Source organism: Sus scrofa, chromosome 14, assembly GCF_054392235.1.
Source record: "Sus scrofa isolate SSC_HxYL_T2T_F1_AM1 chromosome 14, Sscrofa_HxYL_maternal_Yorkshire_Landrace_v2.0, whole genome shotgun sequence".
Lineage (NCBI taxonomy): Eukaryota > Metazoa > Chordata > Mammalia > Artiodactyla > Suidae > Sus > Sus scrofa.
In genome coordinates this window covers 51,579,080-51,595,390 of record NC_139396.1, presented here as the reverse complement: position 1 = coordinate 51,595,390, position 16,311 = coordinate 51,579,080, and the positions used below count along the sequence as shown (strand labels likewise).

At 40.5% G+C, this 16,311-nt stretch overlaps 1 protein-coding gene across 19 annotated transcripts in view; it reads right to left on the bottom strand.

Moving 5' to 3' along the window:
* The window catches only part of CLIP1 (CAP-Gly domain containing linker protein 1), a 147,537-nt gene that overhangs the window by 96,151 nt on the left and 35,075 nt on the right, over positions 1–16,311 (bottom strand). For all 19 annotated transcript variants that reach the window (XR_014827225.1, XR_014827226.1, XM_084996045.1 and 16 more), the window contains exons 2-3: positions 2,822–3,013; positions 695–1,266 (exon numbers count right to left, since the gene is read on the bottom strand). Coding sequence is in view for 17 of the 19 variants with exons in the window: in XM_084996045.1 (XP_084852171.1) it covers positions 695–1,266; positions 2,822–2,903 (654 nt within the window). In the remaining 2 variants the exon portion in view is untranslated. The remainder of the gene's footprint in view (positions 1–694; positions 1,267–2,821; positions 3,014–16,311) is intronic.

The window sequence follows — 16,311 nt, the reverse complement described above, 5'->3', positions numbered from 1 at the left end:
ATTAAATAACTTGCTGAGGTCACAAAGGCAAAGCTGGACCTAGCTTGTGTTTTTAGCACTACCACACTGCCTCTCATTTAAAACAAAAACAAAAAAGAATAAATCAATCACCATGTGAAATTCATGGGTTCTAAAAAGTACAGCACACAGACCTTATACACTGTGTTTCCTACTTATTAGTAAAACAGAACCTACTACACATTTCCTTCCTTTTCCTTGATCATTTATAATGCAATAAAGAAATTCTGAAATAACATCCTACGATGTCTGAGTTTCCCAAGACATATAAGGAAACAGGACCTCATATTTATTCACACACTATCCTTAAAGCAAAAAATGAAAAAACAGAAAGAAAAAAAAATCCACCTTGTAAAAAATAATCCAGGTCCACCTCCGAGCTTGTTTTATCAAACAAAGCTACCTTAATATTTACAAGCTAAAAACTCAACATTCTTTTGGCAAAGCTGGAAGATAAATTTAGAGTCAATCATTGTAAACCTACACTTACACTACACACAACCTATGCAGCCAGTTTCTAACCTCTTGCACATTTACACATAAACAGAACCAGGAAAGCTGGTTAATTTCCCTATACATGAATGATCACCCTACAGAACAGATTCGGAACCAGCATGTGTGTGTTTCAGCACCTCACTCAGTTCCACCCAATGACCTGGGAGGTTTCGGGACTCACCAACACTCGGTCTCCGATTTTGAGCTCTCTTTCTCCTTTCTTGATTGAGCCGGCCTCTGAAAGGTTGGAGATAGATTCACTAGCAGTTTTTGTAAGGTTGCTGATCTGAGACGTGGCCGAGGGCTCCTTTGCAGTTGGCTGAGACGATTTATGAGGAATGTTTGAGGAGGTGGCTGGAGGAGAGGATACCATGCTGGCTGCCGAAGTGGACAGGGGCGAAGTAGCTCGGGAAGCCTGAGTTGTCTGCAGGCCGTCAGCTTCATCTTCTGCCTGCACCTTCCTCGTCAACTTTGAAGGTCGGGTGAATATGCCCTTTAAAGGCTCACACTGGAAATACCGAACTCCGGCCACTGAACCGTCATTCTTGCCTATGGGTTCATCTAAAACGATCCCGGCCCACTGGCCTGGTGCAAACTGGGTTTCTCCCAGAAACTGGATAAATCCAGGTTTATTCCCATTCACCCAAACTCGCTCCCCAACACGAAAGTCATCCACAAACTCCTCTTGTGCTTCAGAGGATGGAGTGCTTGATGCTTTGTCACTGGATATTGTTTTTTCTATTGGAACTACAACTGAAAAGAGAAGAAAGGATCAGAAAAGAGTCCCGTATTTAAACAGACAACCCCTAAGCTAAAGGAAAATAAACTAGAAAACGGGCCAAAAGCAGCAGAAGTAGCCGTGGCTCTTTAAGAGGTGCTCTATTTACCTTTTTCTGTCTTCCTTTTTCTAGCAAGGAGGCAAAAAATACTTGATCCATCACTAACATTTTCACTGCTGTCAAAACTCAGTGAGCTGATAAGACTGAATCCTTATTTGCGATTAAAATTGCAAGAAATCCATGTGGATGTGTACAAAATTTCACTTTAGAAAAATAATCTGTATAAGTAGATGGTTTTTAAAAAACCATCTGAAACAGTACTGTGAAACTTATTTTCTCAAAATAAAGTCATAGTAACTGGTTAAAAAAAAAAAAAAAAGATCGGAAGAAGTCAGAGTTCCCTCATGGCTTAGTGAGTTAAGGAGCTGGCATTGTCACTGCTGGGGCACAGATTTGATCCAACTTCTGAATGCCACGGGTGCGGCCAAAGACAGGGGTCAGTTGTTTTTTGTTTTTGTTTTTGTTTTTTTTTGAGTCAGTTCTAACTTTGTACATTGAGATTAACTATATATAAACACTACTATACATAAAATAACCAAAAAGGACCTGCAGCATAGCAGAGAGAACTATACTCAACATTTTGTAATAACCTATAAGGGAAAAGAATCTATAGAAGAATATATATACATATATATTTAAAATGTATAACTGAATCATTGTGCTATACAGCTGAAACACTGCAAATCAACTACATTTTTTAAAATGGTAATAAGAAAAAATAAAAAATAAAGATGGCGCATCATGGCACATCAATGAAATTAAGATAAACTACAAAAAAAAGTCAACTCTTCATTAAGACTTCTAGATATAAAATGCTATGTCTTTCAGTAGAAAAAACTTTTTCAAATATTTTCAAGAATATGAAGTTGTGGAGTTCCCATCGTGGCACAGTGGTTAATGAATCTGACTAGGAACCATGAGGTTGCAGGTTTGATCCCTGGCCTTGCTCAGTGGGTTAAGGATCCAGTGTTGCTATGGCTGTGGTGTAGGCCGGCGGCTGCAGCTCCAATTAGACCCCTGGCCTGGAAACCTCCATATACCGCAGGAGTGGCCCTAGAAAAGGCAAAAAGAAAAAAAAAAAAAAAAAAGAAGAAGAATATGAAGTTGTGTAAATTAAAAAAAAAATTTTAGGAGTTCCCGTTGTGGCTCAGTGGTTAACAAATCCGACTAGAAACCATGAGGTTTCGGGTTTGGTCCCTGCCTTTGCTCAGTGGGTTAACGATCCGGCGTTGCCGTGAGCTGTGGTGTAGGTTGCAGATGCGGCTCAGATCCCACATTGCTGTGGCTCTGGCGTAGGCTGGCGGCTACAGCTCCGACTCGACCCCTAGCCTGGGAACCTCCATATGCCGCGGGAGCGGCCCAAGAAACAGCAAAAAGACAAAAAAAAAAAAAAAAAAAAAAAATTTAAAGCAGAAGGCTTCTGATAAATTGAAATTTGCTTGCTATTAAGGAAAAACATCAAGCATTACCAGCTGGTGTCTTGAGGGCTGTGCTTCCAGGCTTAAGGATCTTGGTTGGGGCCTTAAGCCCACTTGGTTTTAGCATACTCATTGTCCTTAGTGTGTCAGAGCTGTTCTTCCTTTGCTTGTTGCCACTATCTTTCCCCAGTCATTGATACAACTGCAGGTGTTTCTATTATGAAGTCTGTCTCTGTGTTAAATCTGCAAAGAGAAAAATATAAAGAGTTTAGACTCTACTGGAGAAACAGTTATGTTTTGGGTTTGGGGAGGGGGTTGCCTTTTTTCAGGTCCACTACCAAGGCATATGGAAGTTCCCAGGCTAGGGGTCCAATCGCCAGCCAACACCATAGCCACAGACATGAAGGATCTGAGCCACGACTGCAACCTATACCATAGCTCACAGCAACACCAGATCCTTAACCCACTGAGCGAGGCCAGGCATCAAACTTGCATCCTCATGGATACTAGTCAGGTTGAATACCACTGAGCCATGATGGGAACTACCAAGAAACAGTTATTATGAAAGTAGCTTTCACCATCTAAATTTTTCCTTATGTGGGATAATAAAACCATCTCCCCAATGAACCTAGGAAACTAGAAAACTCCAGATATTAAAAATAAGTACTACTCAGCCATAAAAAAGAACAAAATAATGCCATTTGCAGCAATGTGGATGGGACTAGAGACTCTCATACTAAGTGAAGTAAGTCAGAAAGAAAAAGACAAATATCATATGATATCCAAAGAAAAGAAAATCATGGACATGGAGAACTGACTTGTGGTTGCCAAGGAGGGGGAGGGAGTATAATGGACTGGGAATTCGGGGTTAATAGATGCAAACTGTTGCCTTTGTAATGGATAAGCAATGAGATCCTGCTGTATAGCACTGGGAACTATATCTAGTCACTTATGATGGAGCATGATAATGTAAGAAAAAAGAATGTCTGTGTGTGTATGACTGGGTCACCTTGCTGTACAGTAGAAAACTGACAGAACACTGTAAACCAGCCATAATGGCAAAAATAAAAATCAGTTTTAAAAAAAGTAGATGCTGCTGAAATAGATTTAGAAGCAATTTACTATCCTAAAGACAAGTAGTTGAGGCTGGCAATCTATTCAGCTTTTTTTTTTTTTGGTTGCCACGTACAGTGGTTTGATATAGGATCTCAGTTCCCAGATCAGGGATTGAACCCAAGCCACGGCAGTCAAAGCATCAAATTCTAACCACCAGACCACCAGGGAACTCCCTCACTTCTCTTTATAGTATTAATAATTCCAGCTCAGTGCAGTGCCTAAAAACCACACAACCCATACAAGAGGGTTCAGAAAAATGTGCATCAATCTTAATAGGGGGATGAGAAGGGTGCTTTCAATTTTCACTTCACTCACTTCTATGTTGCTTAAGTTTTATGACAAGCCTATGAAACTATACACACTGTTTAATCCACAGAACTACATGATAACAATATAAAACCACATATGTTAAACTAGTGAAAGGTTCAAATTCAAACTGTAAGAAAAAGCTGTATCTGGAAAGTACTAAAGGAAAATTTGTTCTCTCTACAGAAACTTCTGATTTACTCAAGACCAAGTATGTATCTACAACTTTGGGGCTCAGGCAAAATATCTCAGGAAGACCTTGGGAAATTGGAGTATGGAAAAAATATTTCTAGACATATTAACTAAAAAAATCAGAATTCGAAGAGAAAAATGCTATTTATTGGCTCCCTCTCAAATGATGGCATTTAGCATTTTTTCCTGCTAGTCAAGCTTGGATGACAAAGCTCAGACCCCACTTTATCACTGTCTCTCTTACAGGCCATGCCAAGCATCAGTAAACAACCTTGCCAGGGTTGACAGAGGAGCCTGCTATGGCCCCTGCAGCGGGTTGAACCGTGGCCTCCCCAAAAGATATGCTCATCTGGAACCTGAGAATGTGACCTTATTTGGAAAAACAGTCTTTGGAGATTTAATTCAGTTACGGATCTTGAGATGAGCTCGTCCTGGATTACCTGTGGGGGCCCTAAGCCTGGTGACAAGCATCCTTATTAGAAGAGGGCACAGAGGAGACAGCCACAAGAAGATGGAGGCAGACTGTGGCGACGTGTCTACAAAGCCAAGGAGGGCCAGCGGCCGCCAAAAGGTGAGAGAGAAGCATGGGATGGGTTCCCCCTCAGAATTCCAGAAGGAACTCCCCAATGCTGACACTTTGCTTGTGGACTCTGGCCTCCAGAACTGTGAGAACACGTTTCTGTTATTTGAAGCCACCCAGTTGGTGGTCATTTGTTAAGGTGGCCCCAGGAAACTAATATAGCCACTAAAGTTTTTTCTATTCAAAGATAATCAGACTGAAAGGAAATCAAACCATGACAGTGGCCTCATTAGGCCCACTCTGCAGATTTCCCATGGTTCCCAAAAGGGTCCAAAATGGCACAAAGTGTTTCTTAAAAAGTCAAAGGTAAACTAAGTGGTTTGGGGGAAGACTGTGATCAATAGAGAGAGAAGTGCTGTATACCTAACTGGTTGCCAGTCCTGGGCTCCATACCATCACCATCACTGTCAGGATGGGGGCCGTGGGCTGCGAGTCTGTGTGCCAATCAGGTGGTCCTGATTCAGTCAGATTTGAAACCACTGGCTTTACTGCCAGACCCTCACCAGACATAGTCTGTAAGTTGCAAGTAAGGTTAGCTGCTCCTACTACTGCCTTAGACCGATGGAGAGGTTTGAGTCTCCTCTAGATGATTTACACATGCAAAGATATTGGTAGAGGATGAGAATAAGCGAAGTGCAGAGGTTACAGTGGGGTCTTATACTGCCTTGTCCACTCTTCACCCTGGTCCAACATCACACAGGGACTGGGGTCAGGAAGGTAAAGACAGAACAGCCAGAGGAGGCATGATGTCCTGGAAAAACTATTATGGTGGTGAGAAGACAGGATGAAGTACTCCTTAAAATATTTTGCTTGGGAGAAACAGTGAATTCTTGGGCTCTGGTCAAGCACTCCTCCCTAAAGAAAAAAACCTGCCACAGTAAGCGACTGGGCAACCTCAGCCAGTTTCAAAGCTTGCAGCTCAACATCCTAAGCTCACAAAAAGCTGGCCACCTAAAAGCCTCCATCTAAGAAAGAGAGGTGTATCAGGCATCTAAGAATGGTTATCAACTCCAAGTTTTGAGTCTTCTGTTGTCTAATCTTCATGCCTCTGGCTCTTGGTCCATCTGAGTTACTTGAATCCCAAAGCAGGGAACTGTGACCAGGATTTAATGAAGGAGAAAAATCTAGTCTGTCTCAATAAGAGAATTAGGAGCTACATCACCAATGTTGGTTTTTAAATCTTCCAATTTAAGTTTCTTCTTCATGCATTATTAATGAATGCCATGTCAGGCTTGCTTTAAAAAATCAGTCGCTGAGAAACAAAAGATCAAAGTCTTGGTCATGGTACCCACAAAATGTAATGACCCAGAAGCAAGAGCTCTGCATAATGCTTCAAGGTTAGTGAATGCCATACTGAAACCAATCAATTCCAAAACATGCAAAAGGAAAAAAGATGTTCTTGCCTCACTAATGCACTGAGAATATTTAAAATGTTTATGCTTATGCTCATTGAATCAAGAGTGTGGGACCTGAAATAAGACACTCCAACTTTTAGAACATGTGAAAGAAAACCACAACACCAGAACCTTATAATTTAGAAATAATTGTTATCCTTATTACCCCATTTGAGCTTTACAATAATACTATGGATTAGCTACTGTAATTATTCATTCTTTAATGAGGCAACACCTCAGAAAATAACACATGTATTTCCTCATCCGTTAATGACTGGCTGCCTAAAGTCATTCAGCCCAGAAGCAGAGATGGGAACATAAATCTTTCCCTAAAACTAACATTCAAACTTAGGAGAGACCACATACTACAGGTGTATACATTAGGACTAGTATTACAAAAAGGATCTACATAGGTACAGCACCAAGCATGTACAAAGCACAAATATAAAACTGCCTTATTTATGGGAGTTCCTGTTGTGGCTCCGCAGTATCCATGAAGACCTGGGTTCGATCCCTGGCCTCTCTCAGTGGGTTAAGGATCTAGCATTGCTGTGGCTGTGGTGTAGACCGGCAGCTGCAGCTCTGATTAGAGCCCTAGCCTGGGAACTTTCATATGCCACAGGTATGGCCCTAAAATTCAAACATTAATTTTCTAAAAAAATTAATAAAACTGCCTTATTTCAGTCTCAAAATAACTGTGGAGGAAGGTGAACAATTATTTTTATGCTCATTCACAGACAAAATGAAGTTATGAAAGATTAGGTAACTTTCCCAAGGTCACTCAAAGAAGTGGTGGCACCTTGGGGTGCTAGTACTTTGCCTAATAGATTCACTCTCTGAAGGAACTCTTCCCCCAAGATGGTCATCCATTCATTCCACAAATATTTCCTAAGAAACTGAAACAGAAAGGAAGGGAGCAGGGCACAACTTTTAAAAGAATGATATGACCATAGAGGACACAACAAAAACTGGTTAGAACCAACTAGATCCAAGATGGTGAAAGATTCAGGACATCTTGAGCCTCACTAAAGCTCACAGTCATACATCAGCATCTAAATGACATGACCATGGGCAACATGACAGCCAATTATAAAAGGCCAAAAAGTGGGTGGTGGCCCAATTCCTGGAATTCCCCACCCCCTTCCCCCCCACCAAATGGAATAATCCTCATACTCCTTAGCCTATGAAATTACCCAGCCCATAAAAAACAACCACCCATCAACTATACTCCAATAAAATTAAAAAAAAATAACCACCCCATATTTTGGGGCCACCCTCAAGCCTTTTGAGATGAACTGTATTCTATGGTATGTGTATCTCTCTAAATACATCTAATTCCTTTTTAAATTTTTTATGGCCACACCTGCAGCATATGGAAGTTGCCAGGGCAGGGATCGAACCTTAACCCACTGAGAGAAGCCAGGGATTGAACTTGCCTCATCATGGATACTAGTCGAATTCGTTAACTGCTGAGCCACAATGGGAACTCTCTCCAAATCTACTTCTTGCCTATCATTTTGCCTCTTGCTGAATTCTTTCTGTGTTGAGACAAAAAGAACCTGAACTACAGTAAGTCCTGAGACAAAGTGTGTGATTTTTAATTAGAAGACTGTGGGTTCAAATCCCAAACTGGGGTTTGGCTGGGTTAGAGTTCCAGCCCATGGGTTCAAGTCCCATCTGAGTTATGCTATTTCAAAACTACTACATAAAAGTTACTCTTCCATTTTTCTCATCGGCCGGCACGGTAAGCAGGAAAGGAGAAATCTCTGGGGAGTTCACAGAGTGCTGAACACACTAAATATTTGTCTTTGAGCAGAGAAACAGACACTTACTGGGGAAACATAGTAGGAATGCCAAACAGCACAAAGTATACGTGAGGTTTGTGGTCATGAATTTAAAGTGAAACCAGTCACCCATTATTTGTTCTCTAATAACAAGCTTCTTTCTGCTCAGGCATAGATACAAGGAAGGTAGATAGCTAAGTTAAACTGCAATCAAAATTCTGGTCAGTTGAATTAAAATAGAAGAGAAAGGCAAGGGAGGTGATGGTGACTTTAACGGAGGGTTTTAACGGAGTGATTAAAATGGCACAGTTCCCTGGCAGCCTAGTGGCTAAGAATCTGGAGTTATCACTACTCTGGTTAGAGTTCAGTCCCTGGCTTGGGAATGTCTGTATGCCATGGTGCAGCCAAAAAAGAAGGAACTGCACGAGGAATTAAGATGGGTAAAAAGGGAAGCGAAGACAGGGTGGGGTCTGAGAGTGAAAAATCAGATGAGAGGTCTCAAGGAGAATGAAGGATTGTTACAATGAAGATATTGGATACTCAAACATGCATACAAATCTCTTGGAATTTTATTAAACAGCAGATTCTGATTCAGTAGGTCTGGGATGGGGCCTCAGATTCTGCTTTCTAACATTCCCAGAAGATACTGATGCTGCCACTTTGAGGACACCTCCTCCCCTTTGAGTAGCAAGGGGTCAGTGGTTAGAATGAGAAGCTTCAAGGCTCTGACCGTGGGGATGGAACTCTGAGGCCTAAGTGCTAAAGGGATTCTGGGTAGGATGTGGGAGTATAAAACACAGGGCAGAGGAGGAGATGGTGATGGCAAGAAGGAAACAGGTTAAAAAGAACAATGGCCAGATGCTGAGGTGGGTGGATATCAGCCACAGGAGAGGTACCAGATGGTAAAGCTTCCAGGTAGCTGGGGTGACTGAAAACCTGAGAAGGAGCAGTTCAGGGCATCAGACAACATGTGGTCAAGTCTGAGGTGGGCCCTTGAGAGGGCTGCAGGGGAAAGTGTTTTCAGGGGCCAGCCAAGTTCTAGATAAGGCAAAGAGGGAAAGAGGATGCTCAGAGAAGGGCTTGGTGATATAGGGAGAAGACTGATAATCACAGAAGGGCTCAGTCAGTAGATGAACCCAGCAGTACGGGAATGAATAGGTAGGTATAAAATTACACGTCCTACATTGTAGTTTGGTAGTAGGAAGGAAGGAGGAAAGAAGAAAGAAAGAAAGAAAGACAGACAGACAGACAGGGAGGGAGGGAGAGAGGAATTAAAGAAAGAAGAAAAAGTGGATTTTTTTTTTTGTGTGTGTGTGTGCTTTTTAGGGCTACATCCATGGCATATGGAAGTTCCCAGGCTAGGGGTCAAATCAGAGCTATAGCTGCTGGCCTACACCACAGACACAGTAATGCAGGATCCAAGCCTTGTCTTCAACCTGCACCACAGCTCATGCCAACACTGGATCACTGATCCACTGATCAGAGCCAGGGATCGAACCTACATCCTCATGGATACTAGTTGGATTCGTTTCTGCTGTGCCACAATGGGAACTCCTGAAAAAGTCGATTTGTGAAGAAAGCAGCCTAAACATAATGAACTTAAAATTTAACAAACAAAAAATAATGCTGTTTTGTAATAATCTGTTATAAAAATAATATAGAAAGTCAACATAATGGTAATGTTCAATTTCTTAAACTGGGGTGGGTAGTGTATGTGGGTATCCACTCCATTTGTTCATTATGTGCCTACAAATCCTGGGCATCTTGTTAAACTGCAGATTCTTATATACATATACACACACCCACACTCATCTCATATGTATAACTTAACGTGAAAATACACCAAAATGAAGAAAGGTGATCGTGTACTGCTAAACTAAAAAGCATAGCCCAAAAAAGTCTAGAAAAAGAGTTAAAAAGAAAAGGTCTATTTTACTGACACTGGAGAAGGGTTCTCCAGAAAATAAACACAGGGAGTCTATAGAGCAGGTATACTGCTGACTTAGAAAAGCTGGGTAAAAATCTGTAGCATTGAGGATATTTCAGACAATGCTCCAAAATCCTGTGCTCAGATTAAGGTTTGGGTTTCTAAGAGCGAACAAAGGGAATGGTGCCTTTTGGCATTTCTCTCACCATAAATACACAGTTATAATTTATGAACTACCATCTCTGCATTTGTTAGTATGAGTCTAATCTCTCAGTAAATGGATAGAAGACTTTCCGAATTTACAAAGTAGAGAGTGAGATCTCTGAGACAGGAATGACACTGACTTTCATTACTACAATACAGTGGTTCTCTAAGTGTGCTCCATGCACTCTGAGGGTGCCCACAGACCCCTTCAGGGAGTCAAAACTATTTTCACAATATTGCTAAACGTTACTTGCCTTTTCCCGCCATGCTGACATTTGCACTGGTGGTACAAACGCAGCAGTGGGTAAACCTGTGGGTGCTCTAACACAGCAGCAGGTAGAACTACACTACACTGTTCTTTTCTGTATTCTTTGCCACGGGTGCTTGCAGGGGAAAAAAAAAAAAACTGCTTTCACATAGACAGGATTAAGATAGCAGAACAGAAGGACTGGAGCTCACCTTCTCTCATAAAAACAACAGAATTACAACCAAATGCTGAACAAACTTCTACCAAATGGAATGAAAACTTTCAAAAAGATATTCTGCTCCAGAAGACAAAGAGGAGGCCTTATCAAGATGGCAGGAGGGGCGATTACACAATATAAGCAACTTCATACCTGCAGGTGGGCAGCCCACAGACTGGAAAGTAACTGTATCACAGAGACTCACCTACAGGAGTAAGAGCTCTGAGCCCCAGAGATCAGGTCCCCAAATCTGGGGATCTGGCATTGGGAGAAAAAGCCCCAAGAGCATCTGGCACTGAAGGCCGGTGGGGCTTGTGCACAGGAGCTCCACAGGACTTGGATAAACAGAGCCCCATTCTTGAAAAGCGCACACAGGCTTTCATGTGCACTGGGTCCCAGGGCAAAGCAGAGGCTCCACAGGAATCGGGGTCAGACCTGACTGCAGATCTTGGAGGATTTCCTGGGAAAACAGGGGCTGACTGTGGCTCGTTGTGGAGGAAGAACATTGGAAGAAAAGGTCTCGGGAATATTCATCAGTGTGTGTTCCTCTAGATGTGGCCATTTTGGGAGAATCTGGCCGCACCCATCAGTGCTGAAAAGTCCCAGGCCAAACAATAATTCAGGTGGGATCACAGCCCCACCTATCAGTAAACAGACTGCTTAAAGACCCCCCCAGGCACACAGCTGCCTCCAATCACCCCCAGAGACAATGACCCACCCACCAGAGGGATAAGAATAACCCCATGTACCAATGGGCAGGCACCAGTCCCTCTCATCAGGAAACCTACAGCAAGCCCCCACACCAACTTCAGCCACAGGGGGGCAGACATAAGAAGAGAGGCTAGGAGTTCCCATTTGTGGTGCAGTGGAAAAGAATCTGACTAGGAACCATGAAGTTGCAGGTTCAATCCCTGGCTTTTTTCAGTGGGTTAAGGATCCCAAGTTGCTGTGGCTCTGGCATAGGCCGGTGGCTACAGCTCCAATTCGACCCCTGGCCTGGGAACCTCCATATGCCATGGGAGCGGCCCAAGAAATGGCAAAAGGATTAAAAAAAAAAAAAAGGAAGACGAGGTAGAAGAATGAATAAGCAAGGTGGAGGACAGACTAGTGGAAATCTCTGATGCAGAATAGAAAAGAGAAAAAAGATTGAAAGAAATGAAGACAGTCTAAGGGAACTCTGGGACAACGTTAAAACACACCAACATCTGTATTATAGGGGTGCTAGAAGGAGAAGAGAGAGAGAAAGGGACAGAAAAAATATTTGAAGAGATAATAGCCAAAAACTTCCCCAACACAGGAAAGGAACCACTTGCTCAAATCCAGGAAGCACCATGAGTACCATATAAAATAAACCCAAGGAGGAATACCCCGAGACACATATTAATCAAACTGACCAAAATTAAAGACAAAGAGGAAAATATTGAAAGCAGCTAGGGAAAAGAAACAAGTAACATTCAAGGGAACCCCAATAAGGTTATCAGCAGCTTTTTCAGCAAACTCTCTGCAGACCAGAAGGGAGTGGCTTGATAGACATAACTTGATGAAAGAAAAAAAACCTCCAATCAAGATTATTTTACCCAGCAAGGCTCTCATTCACATTTGAAGGAGATATCAAAAGCTTTACAGATAAGCAAAAGCTAAGAGAATTCAGCAACATTAAACCAGCTTTACAACAAATACTAAAAGAACTTCTCTAGGCAGAAAAGAAAAGCCTGCAACTAGAAACAAAAACACCACAAATGACAAGGCTCACGAGTAAAGGCATGTATACAGTAAAGGTAGGAAATCATCTAAGCACAAATACATTACCAAAATTAGAAATCATGAGAAGAGGAGGGTAGAAATGCAGGACACTGGAGATGCACTTGCAATTAAGAGACCAACAACGTAAAACAATCTTGTATATATATAGACTCCTGTATCAAAACTTCAGGGTAACTGCAAACAAACAAACAAAAAAATACAATTGATACACACACAAATAAGAAAAATCAACTCAAATACAACACTAAAGATAGTCATCAAACCAGAAGAGAACAAGAGAAGGGAAGAAAAAAGGAAAAAAAATCCAAAACAGTTAATAAAATGGCAATAAAAACATACATATCAATAATTAAATGGACTAAATGCCACAACCAAAAGACAGAGACTGTCTGAATTGATATGAAAACGAGATCCATATATATGCTGTCTTCAAGAGAGCCACTTCACTTCTAGAGACACATACAAATTGAAAGTGAGAGGATGGAAGAAAATATTCCATGCAAATGGGAATCCAAAGAAAGCTGGAAAAGCAATACTCATATCAGACGAAATAGACCTTAAAATAAAGAATATCGTAAGAGACAAAGAAGGACATTACATAGTTATCAAAGGATCAATCCAAGAAGAAGATATAACAATTGTAAATATATATGCACCCAACATAGGATCACCTCAATATATAAGGCAACTGCTAACAACCTTAAAAGGAAAAATTGACAGTAACACAATAATAGCAGGGAACTTTAACACCCACTTACAGCAATGGACAGATCATCCAGACAGAAAATCAACAAGGAAACACAGGCCCTAAATGAAGCATTAGACCAGATGGACTTAACAGAAGGTATTTAATAGGACATTCCATCCAAAAGCAGCAGAATACACATTCTTCTCAAGTGCACACAGAACATTCTGTAGGACAGATCACATTCTGGGCCACAAATCAAGCCTCAGTAACAATTAAGAAAATTGAGGAGTTTGTGTCATGGTGCAGCAGAAACAAATCCGACTAGGAACCATGAGGTTGCGGGTTCGATCCCTGGCCTTGCTCAGTGTCACAGACATGGCTCAGATCTGGAGTTGCTGTGGCTCTGGCATAGGCCAGCAGCTACAGCTCCAATTAGATCCCTAGCCTAGGAACCTCCATATACTGCGGGTGTGGTTCTAAAATTTAAAAAAAAAAAAAAATTAAAAAAAAGACATAAGACCAAAAAAAAAAAAAAAGAAGAAGAAAGAAAACTGAAATCATATCAAGCATCTTAACGAGCTTATATCAAGCATCATCTCAAGCATCTTATACAACATTATACGACTGGAAATCAGCAACAAGAAAAAAACTGCAAAGAACACAAACACATGGAGACTAAACAACATATTACTAAACAATCAATGGATCACTGAAGAAATCAGCGAGAAAATTAAAAAATACCTAGAAGCAAATGACAACAAAGATATGACACTCCAAAACCTATGGGATGCAGCAAAAGCTGTTCTAAGAGGAAAGTTTATAGCAATACAAGCCCACCTCAGGAATCAAGAAAAAGCTCAAATAAACAAGCTAACTTTACATCTAAAGCAGCTAGAGAGAGAACAGACAAGACCTAAAGTTAGCAGAAGGAAAGAAATCATAAAGATCAGAGCAGAAATCAATGAAATAGAAACAAAGAAAACCATAGAAAAGATCAATGAAACGAAAAGCTGGTTCTTTGAAAAGATCAACAAAATTGATAAACCCTTAGCCAGACTTACAAGAAAAAAAGAGAGAGGACTCAAATCAATAAAATTAGAAATGAAAAAGGAGAAGTAACAACGGACATCACAGAAATACAAAGGGATCATAAGAGACTACTACATGCAACCATATGCCAATAAAATGGAAAACCTAGAAGAAACGGACAAATTCTTAGAAAAGTAAAATCTTCCAAGACTAAACCAAGATGAAATTGACAAGATGAATGGACCAATCACAAGTACTGAAATTGAAACTGTGATTTAAAAACTTTCAACAAACAAAAGTCCAGGACCAGATGGCTTCACAGGCGAATTCTATCAAACATTTAGAGAAGAGCTAACACCTATCCTTCTCAAATTATTCCAGAAAATTGCAAAGGAGCACTCCCAAACTCATTCTATGAGGCCTCCATCACCTTGATACCAAAATCAGACAAAGATACCACAAAAAAAAAAAAAAAAGAAAAGAAAATTACAAGCCAATTTCACTGATGAACATAATTGCAAAAATCCTCAACAAAATACTAGCAAACTGAATTGAACAATACATTAAAAGGATTGTACATCATGGTCAAGTGGGATTTGTCCCAGGGGTACAAGGATTTTTCAATATCTGCAAATCAATCAGTGGGATACACCACATTAACAAACTGAAGAATAAAAACCATATGATCCTCTCAATAGATGCAGAAAAAGCCTTTGACAAAATCCAACACCCATTTCTGATAAAAACTGTTCAGAAAGTGGGCACAGAGGGAACATACATCAACATAATACAGCCCATATGTGACAAACCCAAAGCTAACATCATTCTCAAAGGTGAAAAGCTAAAAGAATTCCCACTGAGATCAGGAACAAAACAAGGACGTCTACTCTTGCCACTACTATTCAACATGGTTTTGGAAGTCCTAGCCATGGCAATCAGAGAAGAAAAAGAAATAAAAGGAATCCAAATTGGAAAGGAAGAAGTAAAACTATCACTATCTGCAGAAAACATGATACTATACCTAGAAAATCCTAAAGACACTACTAGAAAACTGTTAGAGCTCATCCATGAATTTGGCAAAGTCGTGAGATAAAAAATTAATACACAGAAATTGACTGTATTTCTATATACCAACAACAAAAGATCAGAAAGAGAAATTAGGGAAACAATCCCATTTACCATTGCATCAAATAGAATCGAATACTTAGCAATAAACCTACCTAAAGAGACAAAAGACCAGTACTCTGAAAACTATAAGATACTGATGAAGGAAATCAAAGACGACACAAATACATGGAAAGACATACCATGCTCTTGGATTGGAAGAACCAATATTATCAAAATGACTATACTAACACAAGGCAATCTACAGATTCAATGCAATCTCTATCAAATTACCAAGGACATTTTTCACAGAATTCAAACAAAGTATTTTAAAGTTTGTTTGGAAGCACAAAAGACCCAGAATAGCCAAAGACATCCTGAGAAATAAAAATGGAGCCAGAGGAATCAGGCTCCCTGACTTCAGACTATATTACAAAGCTACAGTCATCAAAACCATACAGTACTGACACAAAGACAGAATATAGATCAGTGGAACAGGATAGAAAGCCCAGAATTAAACCCATGCACCTACAGCCAACTAATCTATGACAAAGGAGGCAGGAATACACAATAGAGAAAAGACAGCCCCTTCAATAAGTGGTGCTGGGAAAACTGGACAGCCACATGTAAAAGAATGAAACTCAAACATTTCCTAAGACCATACACAAAAATAAAGTCAAAATGGATTAAAGACCTAAATATAAGACCAGATACTATAAAACTCTTAGAGGAAAACATAGGCCAAACACTCTCTGACATAAGCCACAGCAATATCTTCTTAGATCCACCTCCTAGAGTAATGACAATAAAAACAAAAATCAACAAATGAGACTCAATTAAACTTAAAAGTTTCTACACAGCAAAGGAAACCCTAAACAAAATGAAAAGACAACCCACAGAATGGGAGAAAATATTTGCAAATGAAGAGACTGAAAAGGGATTAATCTCCAAAATTTATAAACACTTTCTGCAGCTCAGTACCAAAAAAC